Raw genomic sequence first — 21,446 nt, 5'->3', positions numbered from 1 at the left:
AGAGGAAGATGAATGAATTCACCTGCAGACTCCTTTAGCTTCCCAGCCGCACTTTCGTTTTTTCTTTTTTATGTCTGATGAGTTATAGCTGAGGTTTAGGGTGGAAGGTAAACGCTGAGTCAGCACAGGCGGCAGGATGTGTGCTGCCACTCTCACCTGTATCGCCCATACAGGTTCCCGTCTGGTCACCCAGAAAATGAGCTCCCTGTCAAACACAAAACAACAGAACAGTTCCCCGAGATTCACAGCATCTTTTTAGAATTAATACCCAAAAACGTCTTTGAGAACCCACCAGTTGATTTCTCGTGAGTCTGTCGCGTTGAGGAAACTGCTGTTCCGACACATTGCACTGCAGAAACAGAAGAATTAGCTGAATGAAAAGCAAAAGATAAAACTACTTAAAAGAAAAAAACTAAAGACCCCCTCTTAATAAATGACATTTCCTGTTAACGTTATGGAGATTAAACCATTTTTAAGATAAAATACTGACTCATGATTTAAGTGGATTTGTGAAAATAAGGAAGAAAACAAAGTGATTTATCGAACAATTTTAAACCTGATTCATGTGAAAACAATAAAACATTTCAACACAAGTGTCTTCCTAATACATTTTTTCTTAACTGTTTTTCTGTGGAAAACAATGAAACAAGACAGTAAAAACAGGCCTTATGAGATTTTAAAGAAGAGATTGTGCGTGACGCTGACCGTGGATTGATCTCCTTGGGGTCATCCAGACTAACTCTCAGGATGTAGAGGGCGCAGGTGAGAATCTTCAGAGCAAAATTGAACAAACGGATTCTCAAACCTGTGAAGACAGAGAAAAACAACAATATTTGTTGCTTTTGTATGCTGATTTTTCATTTTCCTAAAGCAGATTTGTCAATATTTTGGAGCCTAAAGTTAAAACTGAGACTTTTGCTGGCAGTCCAACCTTAAATATTTCATATTTCTTGAACAGCATTTCCTTGCATGCAGTCCTGAGGAATATCTAATGAAGCTCCTCAGCTCGTGAACTCTGTCACGTGGGATTTCCCTCGGCTTTTTGAGGGCTCCAAGAATAACTCGAGACAACAGAAGGAGCTCAACGTCGACACAAAAATAACTGATGGATTTACACACAAATACTCAGATTTATAGGTGTCTCTTTGAACCATACAGAAGAGGATGTGGACCTGTACAACCTAATGTTCTGGAAACCCGTCAACAGATCCATGTAGGACCCGCGGGGGTGTCCCTAACCGTTCTAATCAACCTCAGCAGCTGCATAATCCTCTCTGGCGTGGCCTCTTTAGACGAAGCCCCCATCAAGGTTAAGATCATTTGAAACTGCACAAACAAACACCGAATGGAACGAGCAAAGCCTGCAGCCAGATGTGACATTTTAATTAGAGCCTGCTGGTCTCAGATGCTGCAGAGCAGATGAAGGAAAGTCAATGTCAAAGTTGGAGATCTGTTAACGACACTCTCCTTTAAATCCTTCCAGAGAATATGGATCCTGACGTGTGTGACCAGTGAGAGTTTGATCCAAAAACACGTCTGTCTTGATGCAGCATATGGACCACACATTCCCAAACCACAACAACTTCAAAATCAGCAGCTGATCGTAATGCAGAAACTGGACACCCCCATCCCCGACCACATTCTGCTGATGTTTGTCAAGATGCTTGTGCGGCTGTACTTACTTGACCTTTGGTTTTTGATGAAGAAGAGCTTCAGCCTCTCCTTGAAGGTGTTTTCGTTGACATAGAACTCTACCTGCACCCTGTGGGAACAGCCACAACATGTCAAAGCAGACGAACACGGGCTAGCATGCGTTCACCATGCTAGCCAGGGGAACGATCATGGAAGGAAGCATCAAAGATCTGACAGTCTTCCATTTCAAACTGCTTGATTTTAAAGTCATTTTGTCATTTTACAGAACATTCAACAGTAGTTTAGATCAATTATTTTAAAATCCAGAGGGGACAGAAACAGACACACAAACACCAAATATCACACCAGTTTTGTTCAAGCTGCAAAAATAAAAATTGATAATCAAGAAAAGACAAATATTTCCATTTATCACCCTTTAACAAAATGTGTGTATTACCTTGAGGTTTTTTTAAACTAAAAACCAAAAATCTTGTTTAAAATCCAACAAAATCAATCCTTTTTGTGTTTATTAGATTTTAAACAGGAGTGAATAAAACAAAAAAAATAAAATAAAACAAAATGAGTCACTTAGAAAAGCTTTAATGGTTAAAACCCCCCAAACAAACTTTACAAAAACAAAACTATATCAACAAAATTATAGTGTTTCATTTCATTAAGTAGCTCTAAAACTAAACTATTCGGGATGAAAAGGATCTAGTGTGTTTGACTACCGGATAAAATGCTTCTATGCAAACATGACAAACAATAGTTAAAAAGATGACTCAGAAACAGACATAGATGAACCTTTAAACAGATTCAGTTTGAATCCTTTGGGGAAAAACTGTAATTTCACTGTGAAAAACGAGGACTTCTTTAGAATAGAAGAGACACAGTAATGGTTTGATAATAATCAGTTATCTCCAAATAAAAATAAAACTACATTTATCATATTTTCTGATAATAGAAAGATTGGAAATGTTAAATTATATTTAAATGGTGCAGAAATACAGTGTGTTAAAGAAGTAAAGTTTTTAGGAGTATTAATAAGTGACGATAAATTGTCTTGGAAATCTCCTACAAATGATGTAAAACACAAAGTTTCTAGATTTAGTCTGTTTAAAATCAGTATTAAACAAAAAGAGTTTGTATCTTGTTTACTGTTCATTAGTTGTTCTGTATCTTTCATATTGTGCAGATATTTGGGGAAATGCAGGAAAAACTATAATTGAATCTTTGGTTAAATTACAACAAAAAAATCAATCAGAATAGTTAACAGAGCTGGATGGTGTGAACCAACTGATTCTTTATTCTTTATTCTGTTTGAAATTGTTTTTAGAGTAAAACATAATTTGGTTCCAAAGAATATAAAGACTATTTCCTTTAAGAGTTCGTCAGTATAATTTAAGAGGTCTTTTTTTTACTTTGAACAGGTTAAAGTTCAACGTGTTTCAGTTCTTGGAGTAAAATTATAGAATGGACTCAGTGATGAATTAAAATTCTTATTTTTTGCAGTTTAAAAAACATCTAAAATGTAAATGTATAAATGAATACAAAACACTTTTGTGAAAGTATTTGATTTATTTGCATGAATTTGTTTTTTACTTGATTGTATTAATTTGGTCTGTAAAATTGATCAGATGGACTCGTGGAGTATTGAAGTATAACATAACCGTCGTACGCTTCTGCTTGTTCTCTTTTATTGGTTGTGTATTGTGTTAATTATTTTGTAAATCATACAAACTAAACCAATAAACCTAAACTATAATCCTCTGCTATAAGTACATTTCACATATCACATACTGAAACAATACAATTAAGATTAATATCTGGCTTTATACTGAACTCTAACAGAATATAAAAAAATTGAATAAGATCCTTTAAAGCACAAAAGAACTTGAGACAGATATAAGATTGGTAGATAAATACAAGCCTTGAACTACAATCTTCCTTTTTGTTGTCACTAATGAGCACAGAGAGAAAGTAATAATAGCTTTGTGGTCACAGCAGGGAAGCTCAAAGCTTTCTACCCCGTCTGACAAGAAAAGTGTGGAACCGACGAGTATCGGAAAAGAAGGACAAGAAGCAAGAGGCCAATTACAGCAGCCGGGCCGTGAGGGAGGAACACCGTGAGTATGTCTACAGAGCGCCGTTAGTAGAAAGGTACACACTATAGCTGCTATACACTTCCTTCCACCTTTGACTTTATTGAGACGGTTAAGAATTGTTCCATCCCAATCCTTTGAGGCTTTTTCCAAGAACGTGGATGAAAGTCAACATCAGAAAATGGTTTGTTTTCTAGGGATTTAGGGACAACCATCCTTCAGCAAAAAGGTTATTTCCAAGAAAATAAAACATATCAAACCTGTAAACTGTGTAAACCACAAATACTCATCAAACGTCTGAACTTCTATCATCATGCATGCTTTACTTATCAAAAGTGTGCCCTCATTAAAGAAGCTGAAGTCAAATTTGACTGTTTTTTAACCAGTTTTTAACCATAAACACATAAAACACGGCAGTCAGAGTTTCTCTAGACATCCGCCTACAGCCCTCATCACGCAGGTTTCTGACAAAGCTGCTCCTCAGACAAAAAAAAGCTGAAAATAGAGCATTTCTCACCAACCACCCCCTCCACTGTCTGATATGAAGGCGTAGACTTTAAAAAGCATCTGTTCTGAAAACTGCATCTTTGTAATTCAGTTTCTGTTCCTGTAGGTGAACAGGGAAGAAATGAGTCTCTTTAATGGGACCTTGGCAGGTTAAGCATCAAGGTCACAGATCAGAAAGAAACAGGTCTGCAGAGAACATGCACGGCGTTTCTGCACAGGCACCGGATAATCTGAATATGAAACAGAAAAAAAAACATCAAAGACCTTTGCATGAGGAACTATAAGATAATTTATTACAACTCACTTTTGAATCAGCACTTTCCATTTCCTGATTCATAGCTGTGGTCATAACTTTCAGAGTCCTGAGAGAAATCTGAATGATGATGTGAATTTATAAAAGTCCTGCTCACTTTGTGACAGCTCTGCTGGTTTGGTAGATCTTTCTACAGGCCTCATTTTTTCCTGAAAGATTTTTATTAACAGTTAAAAACAAGTTATAATATCAAATGATTTTCAACGCTAAACCTAAGGAATTTAGTGTAAAACGTGTCAAGTTTTGTAAGAATTTTAGAAAAGAATCCAAACTGAAGATCATTCTTTTTCCCTCGTCTTAATTCAGAGGTTTAGTTTAGATTCATTAAACTGGTGGTCTAATTTATTACTGGAAAATCTGTCAGACTGGAGGTCAAAATCTTTAAGGGCCAGAGCAGATCATAGAAATGTAAGATGTTCAATCAAAAAATGAAAAAAGAAGCTATTTTGAGACAATTCTTCAAGAATTTTTTGGGGAAAAAAATGTCTTGCAAATTTTTCTACTGCATTTTTCAAATTTTCCTGAGATATTTTATCTAAGAATTGCAAAATGGAATGAAAACTAAATATATGAAAAAAACACATTAAACTTAAACTCTAATGAGTTCCAAATAAAACTCCCCTGATCTTAGTTTCTTTCTGCTTCCAGAGTTTATCATCTATATTTATGTCAGAGACGGAGTGACGTATAACAAACACTAGAAGCAGGAAAACAATCAGGAGGTGAATTTCTTTTTTGAACAGGATTAAAGTAAAATCCTCTGAACAAACGATACGGTGATGAAGGTAACAGCTCCAGTGGCTCAACAGGTGAAGGTTCAAATCCGAAAGACTTTCTGAGGAGCAACCCGCCTCAGCAGCAGCTCTGCTCACATGACACGGAGAGAGCTGACCCCAGGATAACCTGACTATCATTTTACACAGTGAAGAGCACGTTCAAGTGGACTCTACCTCCTCGTAGGCACTAAAAAGATTTGGCAGGGATTCAGTATTGATGCTTTGAAGCTTGGGAGGCAGTTTAGTGGTGACCTATCGACTGTTTTCAAAGTTTCTTTTAGCTGCAAAAACAAAAGTAAAAAGAAACAAAACTAAAATTCCTTTTTAAGACACCAAAACTATCGGCTCATTTATCCAAAGGATCAGAATCAGAAGTCCTAATCACTTGGCTACAGGTGTATAACATCAAGACTGTTTTTACAAACATGTGTGAAAGAATGAGGCCGATTTCAGAAGCTCAGTGAATTCCAGCCTGGAACTGTCATAGGATTCCACCTGTGCAACAAACTGAGTCGGTATATGTCCTAAACGTTCCAACATGACTGTGCACCCGAGCACAAAGCAAGGTCCATGAAGACATGGAGGACAGAGTCTGGTGTGGATGAACCGGATTCACCTGAACTCCATGGAACACCTTAGGGATGAACTAGACCACAGACTGAGAGCCAGGCCTTCTCCACCAACATCAGTGTGACCTGAACGATGGTCCAGAATTCCTAGAAACGCTCCTCAACCTCCCAGAAGAGTGGAGATCCCACAAGGTTATGGTTGACAGATATTTTTTATTTTTTGTTGACTTACAAATGAATTCATCTAAAAAAATACTGATTGGATATGCTTGAGGACCTCATTAAATCATGATCACACATTAGGAGAACGTCAAGACTTTAATAAGGTCTAATCCAGGCTTTTGCTGGACAGATCTGTTCAACAGAGACAGGAAGAGAGCTCACAGCGCTCAGGTGGAAGACAGGTGAAAAAAAAATCTGGATGAAATTATCAGAGGCTATTTTTAGTGGGAAAAGTGTCAGAGACTTTTTGACAGAAAAAGAGCCTTAGAGCCATTGCTGTTCCCAGGAACACATTAAATCATAACCTTTGCTGCGTTTTAACAATAGCCAGGACTGATGGAGAACTCAAGTACATGGTTGACATTAAACAACATTAATATGTTTATGAAGTCCCACGTGGAGCTCCTTTTGATGAATTGTTGATGGTTTCTGTGAACCGCACTCTGATATAAAACTATAAACTGCATTTGTTAATGACTAACTTATTTCAGTACGTTTTGTAAATCAGGCCAGACAACCACCAAAACTTAAAACTAGAAGTCTCAGTTTTGTAGACACTTTGGTATTTTATTGCCCAAATGAAACAAAATGAAATAGCTAAAAACAATACAGATTTTCTTGGTTTCATTGACTGTATATGAGAACTGGAGGGAGTGAGTGTGATGTCATCCATAGGTTTCCTTCTAGCCTCAACCAAATAAAGTCAATTCAGTTGCCATTTTCTCGTGATACGGACTCCACCATGATGGAGCCAGACTGTCAGTTAGCAGTGATTGGTTCCAGTCTGTCCGAGTCATTGTTTCTATGACAACCAATCTGGCCAATCAGGAGTGAGCTTGTTGGAAGGCCACACCCCTACCACTTGAAACCAGGCCACAGGAAATTATCAATCGAATGTTCTGAACGTTGGTGGTGGGGGCCAGCAGGCTCCACCTACTTTTATTGAAGCATCTGATTGGTCAGTTTATAACTTCAATAACTTGAACTACAGAAAAAATATGATTAGAAAAATCAAGAACATGTTAACAAAGGTATCAGAGCAAGAGTGGTTATTCTGACCCATAGAATGACTGATGCTCCTGTCACGTGCGATGGGGAGGCATTGGCAGAATATTCAAGATTTTATGCTGCCGCTCGATTTTTTTTAAATCGTTAGTGATGTCATGAATGTATATGGCAGCAGTCAGGCAGCCAGAACGACACCATTACGAAATTGGGTAACGGGTGAGAGGCCACAGAGCAAAAGTAGCCGAATCAGCGGCCGGCAGCAGCTGTGATGATGTGCGAATGCCACCGGCTGCTGACTGTCGGTAGTCCAGGGGTTCTTATAAAGCGTGTTGTTCGGCGCTGTTGGTCATTTGTAACTCAGATTTTAGCACAGATTTAAATCTTTTCCATTTACAAACTTACACATTTTTAGACAATGAGTCTCCCAAGAAACACAATGTTCTGTCGTCTTCGTATTCTTAGAATCAACTGCAATTTTTCAACATGTGGATCAGTCGCTGTGCTGCTATCAACGCCATGATATGTGTGCAGCATCAAACCATCTCCCCATTTAGACCCACAGTGGCTGGGATGGCCAGACGGGCATCTGGTCATCACCGGGTCCCTGTCCCACGTCAACAGCCCTCGTTGAGTTGAGTTGCACAATCGGATGGTGGCAGTGGCATGGCAGCACGGGGGAAGGGGGGTGGCTGGAGGAGGGTGGCAGTTTGAAATCAACCAGTCATCAGATGATTTTGGAGAACTTGGAAACCCTCCTATCAGTCAGTTACTGCGCTGCCACCTGCCTGCCTCTGAACTGCCACCATGTGACCTCCAAATGTGTCCAGGCGGCCACCTACCAATGTCACAAAATCATCTGGTTTGCCACATAATTGTAACTTTATCTGGAAACCTCTGATGCCACTAGTGCTGCCACAAACGATTATCTTAGTAGTCGACTAATTACAGATGATTTTTTTTTTTCCCATTAGTCCACTAATCGTATCATGCGCAAACTGGATGTAAAGCACACATCTTAACCAACATTAGCTTTAAATTAACTAAAAACTAAATATATAGCATTACCTGTGATAATGCTCGTGTGAATGCTGTAAGTGCAAATGTAAATGCCATATTAGCCTAAAAAAACTGAAAAAGCCTAAAGTAGTCAAAATAGCTAGCATACAGCTGAAATATTAGCTAAACTCCAAAATAGCTCATTAAACAAAAAAATCCTAAATTAGCCGAAACAGCTAGCATGTAGCTGAAATATTAAACACCAAAATAGCCTAAAAACCCATAATAAATTCCATAATAGACTTTCATCTTCACTACACTCTGACTCCATTTAATACAAAGTAACAACTAATCGAGTATTAATAGTCGTCGAGTCGACTGATCGTGGCAGCCCTAGTGTCCACCACACGGCATGTAGAAATGCAACTACCGCCTCCCAATTACAAATGCCACCACGGGGCCACTTGCCGAATTTGCTGAAAACCTTGCATTTAGGTCACTGCACAGTGACATTTTGGGATATGTGACCGTAGTCTGAGTCATTTTTATTTTCAATAGGAGTCTATGGGGTTTGGCTTCTTGGGGCCCTCGGTTACTTCCTGTTTGAAACGCCAGGGTGGAGGATTCACTAAGTCCAGTTCTCATATGCAGTCAATGGTTCCTTTGCAGAAAATCATTTTACTAATATAACTTCTTCTTCCAATTTGTTGCTTTGGATTAGCTTGGAACCAAACAAAAATCAATACAATTGATCAAAATTCATAAAAATACAAGAAGAATCCACATTATTTCTAATCATTTCTGAGCTAAGGGGCCTTTAGTATGAAATGCAAACATGACCCAAAGCAGTAATGAGCCTGGACTGGACTAAAAGAGGCTTCACACCGAGCTTTGCTCCAGCTCCTATCAGATACATTTGCTAGAGAGCAGATCCAGCCTTTCAGCCACAAGCTGACAATAAAAGCCCTCAAAAAAAGCTTTTCAGTCACTTATTTCACAAATTCCTAAAATACACACCGCTGGAGAGCATCCTAGCCAAACTACTTCACATTTTCAGTTTTCCAAAGCTGTAACAAAAACTTGAATAAAATCCAATAAATGATCGAATGATTGAAATATTTCCACAGCTGATAGCATGCAGGGATTCACTGAACACAAAGAACGTTTTGAGGCCAACGTTAAAAGAACATGAACTCAATGTTTAGATTTAAATACTGACATCTCTTTCTTCATTCGGATACTTCAGGCCTCACTCTATTCATACTCAGGCATATGTGGAAGTCGTGCACATTCTGTCAATAAATTAGGTTGAAACTACCTTTTTACCTTTAATGTCCATATATAAACATTTTTCATGGATCGGCTGTTTTGATGGTGAAAAGGTAGCCACAATCAGAGTCAAAATGCCACTTTGAGGTGATGGAGAAGATGTATGTCAGTAACCCACATGTGGTCTGTGCAGAACCCAACGTGAACCGTGCAGCAAACATGGCTTCTGTGGAGACACAATCCATGCCATGCAAGCATGATGCTGCCAGAGACTTACTGGGCATTGGTTGAGTCCATACTGTACTCCTCCTGATACCTGGACGCAGCACACATGGACACAGATAGGTACAGGTTAGGATGGGAGGGGTCCATAAAACAGAGGGGGGACGAGGCGGGTCAGGCACTTCCATGCATTGACTGCTTTATTCACCTTTTGGGAGAATATTGAGAGTAACACAGAAGGTCAAACGTGCTCCACCGTCAGCAGAACCAAATATGAGACTTCTCCACAAAGGTCTTGACATACAAGAAAGATTTTCCATATTCAGGTCATCTGAACCAGAGCTGTAGCAGCACCCAACATCAGGTGAATAAAAGCTTCTATTCGGCTCACTAAAGAACAAATGTAACAATCTAAACCAGAGGAGATCAGTGGACACACCATCAAGATCTAGAGAAGGAGTGTCAAACTCAATCACACAAAACCCATAACACACCTTAGGTCACGGGCCGAACAGGATAAACATTTATTGAACACTCTAAAACTACATTTTAAAACTTTAAAAACATAATTTTTTAAGATTATCATAAACTATATATATATAGCATTACCTGCTATAATGCTAGTGTGAATGCTGGAAGCTGAATTTGGCCTCTGAAGATGTTAGCTGTTGTTGAGGATGCTAAAATTGATAGCTGAAAACGCTGAAGCTGATAGCCAGCTAAAATATTAGCTAAATGCCAAATTAATGTAAAAAAAAAAAAAGAAAGAAAATTTGAAAGGTTAGCCAAAACAGCTAGCATGTAGCTAAACTTTAAAATAGCCTAAAAACAGGGAAAAAAACCTAAATTAGCAAAACAGTTAACATGTAGCTAAAATATTAGCTAAGCTCAAAAATCGCCTTAATAACTTTCAATATTTTATTCTCCATAAAAATGCTGTTGGTCAAAATTCTACAACTTAGAAATGAGCGCGAGATATCATTGGACCATTAATAACAATAAACAAAAAATGATCTGGAGGGCCGGATGGAATTACTTGGAGGGCCGGATCCGGCCCCCGGGCCTTGACTTTGACACGTGGTCTAGAAGGTTTCCGTGGTCACTAAACTGAGAGGAAGAGTCTACGTTTGTGTCATTGACATACAAACAAAAATAAATGACACATTTGTCAAAGTTTTGGCACTTTTTTCATTCATAGGGTGTGTTTTAAGGTATATTACGATTTTTCACCTTTAAAATCGGCAACAAAATTCAATATTATGTAAGAAATTCCTTGTAAATGCACCATTAAACCTATATGAGCAACATCTGAAGTAAAATGTAGAAGTTTAACAGCAAAAGGTACAGGGTGGTGAGGATCTGTGTTTGAGGTTTTTTTTTAAAGAATAATTTTGTATTTAGCTGTAATGCACTAAACATTGAAAAAAAAAACAATAAAATTTAGATTTTTCTTTTATTTTAGTTGTTTTTTGTTCCAAAGGCAAATAGAAATCCATCTGGGTGATTATTATTACTTTTAGAAAGCAGGTTTCAGGAGTCTAATAAGTGAACAAGTATATTCCTTACACCCAGAAAATAAACTCTATACTTGATAATCTTCTACTTGATTTTATTCAAACAAGTTTTAAGTTTTAGTTTATAGTTCTTTATATAAAAATGCTGCACAATATTTTCCACTTAATTTTTTTTTTCTCACCATCCTGATATTTACAGTTTTACGTTTTTTACATTTAATTTAGACATACAGAAATTAAAAAGTGATTAGTCTTCTTTTATCATATACTTAATACCTAAAATACCCTGTCTTATCTCACTTGGTCTGATTTTACTGCCCCTTTAATGTCCGACAACACATTACCAACAGCTATAAAGATGCTATCTGGCTGTTAAGAGCATGTTCACCCCAAAGGCAGAGCAAACAAACCGTTTCTCCAGCTCCATTATCGTTAGCACACATGGACACAACATACACTCATTTATTTTTAGTTTTAGATGCTGATTTAGTTAAAAATTACTCACTGCTGTACGAATGTGAGTTAAGCAACCAAGCAGTCGCTCGGTGGTTCAAATCTGAGGCTGGCAGACATGAGTAACACTCACATTGCCTTGAATTTGAAGAAAAATATCTACTTTTTAATTTAATACATAGAAGACGAAAATATTAAAAAATAACATAGAAAATGAAATATTAAGAAAGTACAAGTGTGACCTGACCTGATAAAATAATAGTTCTTATTTAGCATTGTCACATGTACAACAAAATGTAAGTGTTTCTAGGTCTATATAAAATATTAAAATATTTTACAGCTAATTAATTAGCAATTAATAAACAGAGCATAATTCAGTCATAAAAAACATCCAAATCAATTGGATCTAATCAATAAAAAATGCATCATTTAGTCAGTAAAATCAATTAATTACAACAAATACCCAAAAGGTGGATCAGTTACTGAAAAACAGAATTTTTACAATTAAAAAAAAAGTTTTAAAATTGTTAAAACGAGCATAATAATAATAGTCAATATACTTAAAATAAAAAATAGCAAGCCCACAATGCAGTAAATTTTTTAAAAAACATCCAACAAAGCAAAGTTTTTGCAGCTGCAGATTTGAAGTTTTCTTTTTTAAAATGCTGGACAAAAGGATGTAAAATAACCAACATTTTAATATTGAAACATGCAAGATTAAGACAGCAGAAGCAATAAAAGATTTCTTTCTAGCATGTTAATTCGATAGATTTGTTATAAATTTGTTGTAAACATAAATGTTAAACGCATGTTAAAGTTGTAAAAGTGCCTAAACTGTAAAGAAGTTGATATTTTTACATTCACAAATCTTTTCTTAAACAAGGATATATCTTTTTATTGCATAAAATAAACTTCTGTTAATGTTCTGTCTGTTATCTTGAACATTTCTTTACAGAGAAAACTAGAGTGAATATTTGTAATTGTGTGAATGTTTAGTAATCATTCAACTAAAGTGATTCTCCTGCTTCTTTCTGTACCTTTTTTGGCACATAAAAACTCAATCAAACTTTCAACACTTCAGTGATCTTATATCAAGACGTTCAGCTCGTTCAGGACATCACTGCTTGTGTTTTTGGTATTCATGAACTTTAAAGTTTTTGAAGTATTGAGCAAAATATGCCCCATAGGAAATGAATGAGAAAGTCTTTAAATTTCAAATGTTAAGTAGATTAGCAACAAGCCTTAAAATATTCATGGGCTGTTTTCATCTTTTAGAGTAATTTTCAAAAAATCTGGTTTAAGCTAATATTTAAGCAACATGCTAACATTTTTGGCTAATTTAGTTTACTGAAAATGTTTTGGCTTTTTGGATTTTAGCTATTTTTTAAGCAATGTGTTAGCTTTTGACTAATTTGGCATCTACTGAAGTTTTTATAGGCCAATTTAGGCTTTAGCTTTTAATTTAGCAACAGGCTAATTTTTTTGACTAATTTAGTTTAATGGGAATTTTAGGCTATTTTGGAGTTGAGTTAAGTAATGAGCTATCTTTTGGGTAATTTGGCACCTACTGAGGTTTTTTGGGGGCTAATTTGGAGTTTAGTTCATATTTAAGCAACACACTAAATATTTTTGCTAAATTTGCAGATATTAGGGATTTTAAAGAAATGTTACTACAAAATTTTCAGAAATGTAGGTCAACTTCAGCGCTCTTTCATAGTTCTTAAATTAAATTTCCAGTCTTTTAACAAATTTACATTTTTTACAAATAGCTTTTGCATTTTCAGTAAATCCCTGCAGCAATTAAAGTAAATTGCGTCACCATTTTTCAGCATAAAGCTTCAGTGACTACTTTCAGCAAAAGGCATCCACACCAGCATTATCGCAGGTCATGCAACTTTTCCAGTTGAAGCAGTCCTAGTACTGTCTTGGTGAAAGAAACGACGGTTTTATTCAGTATTATTTACTGCTTTTCTACTAAAGTGCACCGCCTGCTTCAGTCCCATCGCTCTTACATGTTGATGCTGTCCAGATGACCCTTCACACACAGACATTGAGGGATTCTTGGATGCTGTAACAAATAAAACCTCTAAACGGTCCGTTGTTTGTACTCACTCTGCTTCCTCGTGTCCTCGTACCAGCTGGACACGAATCCCACGCTGATCACATTTCACACTTTTGAAGGCTCTTAGCATCCTAACTTTCTAACCGTTGTCCTTTTTAGCTTCAAAAACACGTTTTCACGTTTCTAAGATGAACCCAAACCTCTATTTGTTAAATAAGCTCTTCTTTCCAGCAGTTTCAACACCGGAAACCATGTTGGTTCATATCTGGTTGCCATGGGCAACTGGCCAATGGATACATTAGGTTTTATAACCCAGGCCATTTGAAGATTTTCTGCATTAGATTAGAATACTCACTGTGGTACCCAAAGGCAATATTAAGCTTCAGTGAACTGAGTGGCTGTCAGCTGACGGCTTGGCTGTTGATCACCTCCAGCTCAGCATCCATTCACAGGACAAACTCTTCTTTCATGCTTCACCTCATTTTTTATTTAGGATTCTACGCCATCGGTCCCAGCATCATTCGGGCTAACGGACTGATGTCTTCATCATTCTTAAATATCATTTACATTTTTATTTCTCCTCTGATATTTCTGAACTTGAGTTTTTACTTTATTTTGCTATCCAAATATAGTTGCTTACACATGTATTTGTGCTAATTACTTTGTTGTTGTCTAAATCATAAGTCATATACACATGTATGGAGGGTTAATTCATGCAGGTGCTGCAGATTTTTGGGTTGTCCGTGTAGGATCAAAGAGAGGAGCGGCTGAATCTTAAGGGAGCGCAGGCGTGTCTGCAGTTCTCTTGAGGCTCGTACGACCACCTTAAATGAGACTTTGAAAGCAGTGATGGAGAGGAGAACTTTGAAGAAACTCATGTTCATCACGAGTCATCCTGATCACCCTCTCCATTCGCTCTCTAACAAATGAGAACTCAAATACCCACAAGCGGCTTCCAAAAATTTGAGTATGAATATCTGGAACGTCCAAGATCGCTGATTCACAATCTTTATACGTGTAGTGGTGTGTAGTAAAAATACAATTCGAGAACAATGTAGTTTTTGCTCTGAAATGCAGACTAACGTTGGAACTTAAGTTTATAAACTAAAAATAAGGCGAATGTGCAGCGCTAGTGTCACCAGAAGTAAACAGATCTTCAAAATAAAGTGCCGGGGAAGCTTCCTATTTTCAAAGTAAAACTAGCAAGTGCATTTTTTCGTAGTTGAAAAAAAATTAGATTCATTTACAGACATAAATTCTAAAAAAATAAATTTGCTTTAACAACGGAGCTTTAGCTACATTCTTTTGATAACTGCAGTGGATTCTGAAGCGGGGAAAAGCAGCCTTGGACCGATATGAGGCTGCAGTGAAATGATTACGTAATCACAGTGAATCAGCTGATTCTGCAGCGGAAAAACGTTAATTTTCATAATGGCTTTTCATTTTTTCTGTTTTTATTAGTTTTGTTGATTCTGATCTCTTGTTCTAAATAAAAGATTTAATACATTTCGTTTTAATTGAATACATCCAATAAAAAGACAGTATACAAACAAATTATATTAAAAAGTAAGAATCGTAGTTCGATCTGTGAATCGTTGAGCTTGATTTGTGAATCGAATCAGATCACCATCTAAACGGCGATCGAAGCCTGACTCTCCATCCTGGACGGAACGCCACAGATCATTCCTGCCTCACTCCATATGACTTATTATCTTTGGCTGAAGAGTTTTACACTCCATAAGACTGTATGACTCCTCATCCTTGAGCCAAAGATCCGCTGCATTAGCTTAGATTGATGAGGCTTAGATTTAGTAAAGGTTGTTAGAATAAATGTACATTTTATCCCATCATTTGCTGCTGCAACGACCACATTTCTCAGGTTGAGATCAATCATTTATCTTAAATCCAATTTACCAGTTTTCTACAAAGGTTACGAATCCTCGCCAACTCTATAACCATCTGTCCGAGTCTTTTCTGTGTAGCCACATTAAAAATGAATGTGTTGCCCAGAGGAAAACCAGAGGCAGTCGTTCAGCTCACATATGAATGGAGTGTAGACATCTGTCTGTTAGTAATGCAGCTTTGTCACTGCTACAGTCACTGCCTCCGTTCTGGGACGGGTATATTTAAGCAACATTATGATCAGCATCAATAAAAAAGAAGTGTTTGTTAAAACAGTGAATCTGTGAGTATGGGACCCACTGCAGCAGCAGCATATTGCATTGCAGGTTTCTGAAACGCTGCCATACGAGCACAACCCTTCTGTTTGCAGCTCCGTCCACCTGACAGAAGGAGCGCCGAGGAATGGCTTCAGATCAGCAGACGTGTTTTTTTCTCCTTTCCTGAGAGGAAAACTGAGCTGTGTGTCCCTGTGGCTATTAAACGTTGATCCACCACTCATCCACACACAGGTTTGTCTAAAATGCTGTTCCTGGATGTTTACTAACACTGTCAGGCGTGCTCCGGCATTATAGTGTGACTGCATGTCAGTCTGGATTCATTTTCATCCCAATCTTTCCATTCAAAAAAATCCCTTCCTTCACAGATTCCTGAAAATGCACTGAAGCTCCAAGGGAAGAGGATCATCAAACTATAATGGGAATGCAGCATCAGTGACTTATGTAATCCGCACAGACTGCAGCCGATGATGAGGAGAAGATGCTGAACATGTTTGGACCGAAAACGCATCGATCAACTTACTTAGTTAAATCAAACATTTAGAGGGTTCGAGCTGAAAAACGGTGAATTATTCAGCTCAAAATGCAAATGTTAAGTGTGGTCAATTAGTTTGGAAGTGTGGAAGCAGCACGCGCTCGAGTTGTCTTAAGGATGCTGCACGAGCTGGAGGCGGATTGCACGGAGGAGCGCGCGCGCTGCGGGTCTGCAGCAGATACCTTTGGCCGGCGTCGCTGCCGAGAGAACCCATGCTCCGGAGCGGGTTGGACGGGTGGACCCAGGTGGGCTCGGGGGGCTTCTGCGCGTCGGTCTTCACGTCAGGGTCGATCTCCGAGGGCGACGGCGTCAGTTTGGCGCCTGCCATGCCCGCGGATGAGAGTCGTCTCGGCGGTGTGAGCGGCGCTCCGGGCGGCGGGACCAGGACCGACAGAAAACCGCATCCCGCGTCTCAGAGGGGGCGCGCGGAGGCGGAGGGAGAGCGGCTCCCTCTCTGTCGCATCACAGCAGGCGCACGGAGAGCGTCAGCCTCTGCTCGAGGGTTCGAGTCCTCCTCCATCTCTGACAGGAGCGCCGGCGCAGCCGAGCTTCACGCCGCGTCACGTGAAGCGCGCGGCGAGGCGCGGCGAGGCGCGCCACCACCAACCACCACGCGCTCCTCAAAAAGTTACATAATGAAGATGGTAAAGTTAAGGCTGAGAGCCTCTGGACCCGAGCAGGATCTCACCTGAAACAGGCTGGACATCTGTTCAAAAAGCTTCATTTATTTACCGATTTCTAAACTAATATAGACAAACGAATAATTAATCATTTTTTGGTTTTTAATCGATTTGATTAACTGTGACTGTGAAGCACTTCGAGCCTTCAAGGAAGAAAAGCGCTACGAGTATACACCATTTATAATAGGGGGGTCAAACTCAGTCACACAAGGGAGCAAAATCCAAAACACACCTTTAGTCACGGCCGGATAAACATGTATTGAACACTCTAAAACTACATTTTTTAAACTTTAAAACCATCACTTTTAACATAAATATAAACTAGATATATAGTGTTACATGGAATGATGCTAGTGTGAATGCTGGAAGCTGAATTTGGCTGCTAAAGATGCTGAAATTGATAGCTGAAAACGCTGAAGCTGATAACTGAAATCATTGAAGCTGAAAGCTAAAAACACCGAAGCTGATAGCTGAAATCACTGAAGCTGACAGCTGAAATCACTGAGACTGATAGCTGAAATCACTGAAGCTGACAGCTGAAATCACTGAGACTGATAGCTGAAATCACTGAAGCTTATAGCTGAAAACACACAAGCTGAAACCCAGCTAAAATATTAGCTAAATGTCAAATTAGCCTTAAAAACTGAAAAAAGGTTAGCCAAAACAGCTAAGACGAAGCTGAAAAAAAAAAAAACTTCAAAACAGCCCCCCAAAAATGAAAAAAGCCTAATTTAACCAAACAGCTAGCATGTAGCTGAAATATTAGCTAAACTCCAAAATAGACTGTAAGTCTTAGTAAATGCCAAAATACTCCATAAATCTGGGAGAATGACATTTTTTAAAGTGTTTAAACCACAACTTTTTATCATAATAAAAAGTCAGGAATATTATTTCAGAATAAATTAACTTAAACCTTAAATATTTCAACATTTCTCCATAAGAATATATTTTGGCAAAATTATACAAGTTACAATTGAGCACAAGATAACATCTGGTCATTAATGACAATAAAATAAAATGATCTGGAGGGCCGGATAGAATTACCTGGAGGGCCGGATCCGGCCCCCGGGCCTTGACTTTGACACGGGATATAAGGTTAAAACGACCATCTTAGTGGACAACTCAACTGTGATAGAGCAAAAACTGATGAACCACCATTAAAGTCCAATGTGTGGAAACACTTTGAACTCACAAAGGAGTGTGACCATACAGAGTGTAGAATTATCTCACAACTACATTATTTTGAGAGAAAACTTCACCTACACTGTTCACTGCAGTACTCTGTGTCACACTGGATGAAGTTTTGGCTAAAAATGTCCTGGATCCATTTTAGGTCAGTGGATCAGATCCAATAGGATCGTTCAAAATGAACCAAAATGACTATAAATCAGATCGGTAACCACAGATCATGATTTGAATGGAATCATTGGTAAAATGAATCCTCACATTGTACAATTTCTCGTAGAGGAGAGTAACAACTATATTGGAGGCTGAAGATAATACATAAAACACGTCATTTACTGATGACAACAACATGGAATAGTTTGAAGAAAATCAAATATACACATAAAAATAAATACGGGCCAAATATGACAGAAGGAAACCAAAACAACCATCAGATTTGCTGACAGATCATGTTTGCAGTTTTCAAGGTTCTCAGGATTTATGATGATCTTTAACATATTTTTAATTCATTCATAAAAGATGAGAAGCCTATACATTGACTGTAATGAATTTTATATTGACAGAGTAACAAAATATTTATAATATTTAAGAATCAATCATCTTAACGATCAGTAAATGTAAATACATCTGGAGCACAAAAGGGAGAATACAAAGTTTTAAATTAACCTAATTGTTAATGTTCATCCATAACTTCAGGCTATTTACATGAAAAACAAAAACAGGTGTTTCAACGTTTCATTATTCATTATGTAGGGTTCAACATTAATCTAAATCTGCTTTTAAGAAATTCAGGAACACGATAGACATAATTAACGGTTTTAAAAATGGATTTGTTTTATCTGGCTTTGGGTAAATCGGGGCTTTTAAAGCTCGCTCGGATCATCTTTGGATTTATTTATGGTCTTTTAATCATCATGATGCCATTTCTTTGGGAAAAATCATAAAACCTGTGTAATTTTCTAGGACATAGTTTCTGCAGAGCGGCAGGAGTTCATTAGAAATCCACCTCTAAATTGTGGGCGGGACTATTAACACAGGGAAAGCCTGCCCCCATTTCCCATCATCCTTTTGTTTGCATGCTTACAGACCCTCACGCAGCCAACTAACATTAGCGGTGCAACAAAAATGGCGAGAAATATCGAAGATACCCAGTTTGGATCCAGATTCCAGCTCAGACGAGGAAAACAAAGACTTTCACTGAGCTATTTGTCTGCAAGTGGATCACTGCAGCACCTACGTCTCTGCTACAAGCTTTTTCACAGCATTTTTTTGTCTGCTTGTTATTCACAATAATTTGAATAAATAAATGCAAATTTAATCTTAAATTTCTTTACACATGTTCTCCATCGTCAGAAAAATGCCATAAGAACATGTTAAACACACCAGAAACATCACTGGAGAGGATCTTTCACGTAGTGCGGCCACGATTAACTCACTAATTAACCATTAAAATAGACTAATTTAATAGTTAATTAGTCGCTACTTTATATTCTATAGATTCAGAGTGTAATAAAGTTGAATAAAGCTGTGAGCGTTCAGCACAAAAAAAATGCAATTTTTTTATTGAGACCAAAACTTTATCTTTTGTAAAAACAAAAAAAAAAATAGTTCCTTGTTTCAGACAATGACCTAATTTTATTTGATCTTGTTTTAATCCTAGAAACGAATGTAGGACAGAAGCTGGACGATTCATTAAAAGTTTAATAAAAGATTATCTTCATTGTCTTCATTTTTATTTAGTTTAAAGCTGATGATGGTTAAGATGTGTGTTCTACATCCACTTTGCGCATGAACCAATAAGTCGACTAGTCGGATTAAATAATCAGTGACTAGTCGACTATTAAAATAATCATTTGTTGTAGTCTTATTTTTGTCAAACCAGTCCTCATTGAATATAGATTTTCTATCAACTAAAATACTTTTTATTCCAAAGTTTTGACCCATAAAGAGAAGAATAGAAGATAGGAAATCTTGGTTTGTGATTAAAAATGTAAAGTGAAGTAAACTAGCAAAAGTTAAAAAAAAGTGTTGAAAAACATCTTTGAAAAGATTCTGAGAAGAAAAGAATGTTTAAGACGCACAACTTGAAATGCAGTCGCTTCATCCACTGATAAACATGGAGGACCCTTAAGTACACTTAAGTTATCTGATAAACGTAGAATCTCTGTGGGTGTTTACAGAAGGTCCATCCACCCGTCATGAGTTCACGTCAGGACGGGGGGGTGCTGCGTGGGGAGGGTTCTCATAGAGGTGCACCAGCCGTAAAACGAGCTGTCAGGTAAACTTACCTGAGCTCAGGTGAACTGAAGGAGTTTGTGTTTCAGAAAAGGTGAAAATATTTGTTGATGCTCCTTATCTCCAAAGTATAAAAGAGAATCACATACTAATAAAGAGGGATCATTAAATAAAGCGGTTGTTTTTATGCTTTTTTTTTTTGTAGGTTTTCATTTGAAAAACAAATGAACTGATGACAAACCACAAACAAATAAGGTCAGAACGGCACACCCTCTGGTTGGCATGGAAACACGAGACACCTGCTGAACTCACAACACATTATGAAGGAAAATGATTTATTCCTCCTTCTGTGAAGAAAAGCTTTCTAACAACTGCTAATATTTCAACATCTAAAGGATCATTTTCCCTTCTCCTCTTAGAAAACACTTTATGCTGTTTCATCATTATTTTCATGTATTTTAAGTTATAAATAACAGCTAAGAAAGTTCAAACATAGAGATTTCAGTGGCAAACAAATGGAATTTCCTCACATGTTAATTATTATTAACTACTAGTATTGATGAGTCTGAAAGGAGCAATTTAAAACAGATAAAAATTGAACTATTGATGCATTTCATCAAAGATTATGAACATTTTTTAGCAATAAATTCACAGATTTTTCAATCACTTTATTTATTCAGCACTTTTATCAACTTTGCTGTCAAACCCAAAAAACTGAACAAAAAAGACGAACATGAACATTAGCTAGAAGATAATAAGTTATCAGGAACAGTAGATAAACAAAGCAATCTTTCCATCAATAATACATTCAAAAATATTTGTTGATGGGATCTGGGTCATCTGGAGACATGGACACATAGAGCCGAGTATCATCGGCGTAGCTGTGGACATTTATTCCATGTCTCCTAATGACATTTCCAATAGGCAGCATATACAAGTTAAAAGGGGCGGGGCCCAAAATGGAGCCCTGAGGTATCCCGCACGGCAAT

At 37.6% G+C, this 21,446-nt stretch overlaps 1 protein-coding gene across 15 annotated transcripts in view; it reads right to left on the bottom strand.

Annotated features, from left to right (window-relative positions):
* Positions 1–21,446, bottom strand: part of LOC112147954 (potassium channel subfamily T member 1) — a 78,942-nt gene that overhangs the window by 33,761 nt on the left and 23,735 nt on the right. For 10 of the 15 annotated variants that reach the window (XM_024274659.2, XM_024274660.2, XM_024274665.2 and 7 more), the window contains exons 4-8: positions 9,672–9,710; positions 1,683–1,762; positions 706–805; positions 293–349; positions 157–205 (exon numbers count right to left, since the gene is read on the bottom strand). In XM_024274659.2, the coding sequence (XP_024130427.1) occupies positions 157–205; positions 293–349; positions 706–805; positions 1,683–1,762; positions 9,672–9,710 (325 nt within the window). Of the gene's footprint in view, positions 1–156; positions 206–292; positions 350–705; positions 806–1,682; positions 1,763–9,671; positions 9,711–16,539; positions 16,951–21,446 lie in introns of those variants that run through there. The other 5 variants (XM_024274676.2, XM_024274664.2, XM_024274677.2 and 2 more) reach the window with 3 other exon arrangements.

Source organism: Oryzias melastigma, linkage group LG9 (genome assembly GCF_002922805.2).
Source record: "Oryzias melastigma strain HK-1 linkage group LG9, ASM292280v2, whole genome shotgun sequence".
NCBI classification, from domain to species: Eukaryota; Metazoa; Chordata; class Actinopteri; order Beloniformes; family Adrianichthyidae; genus Oryzias; species Oryzias melastigma.
Note: the sequence above shows the minus strand (reverse complement) of the source record. Positions and strands in the feature narration are given on the sequence as shown.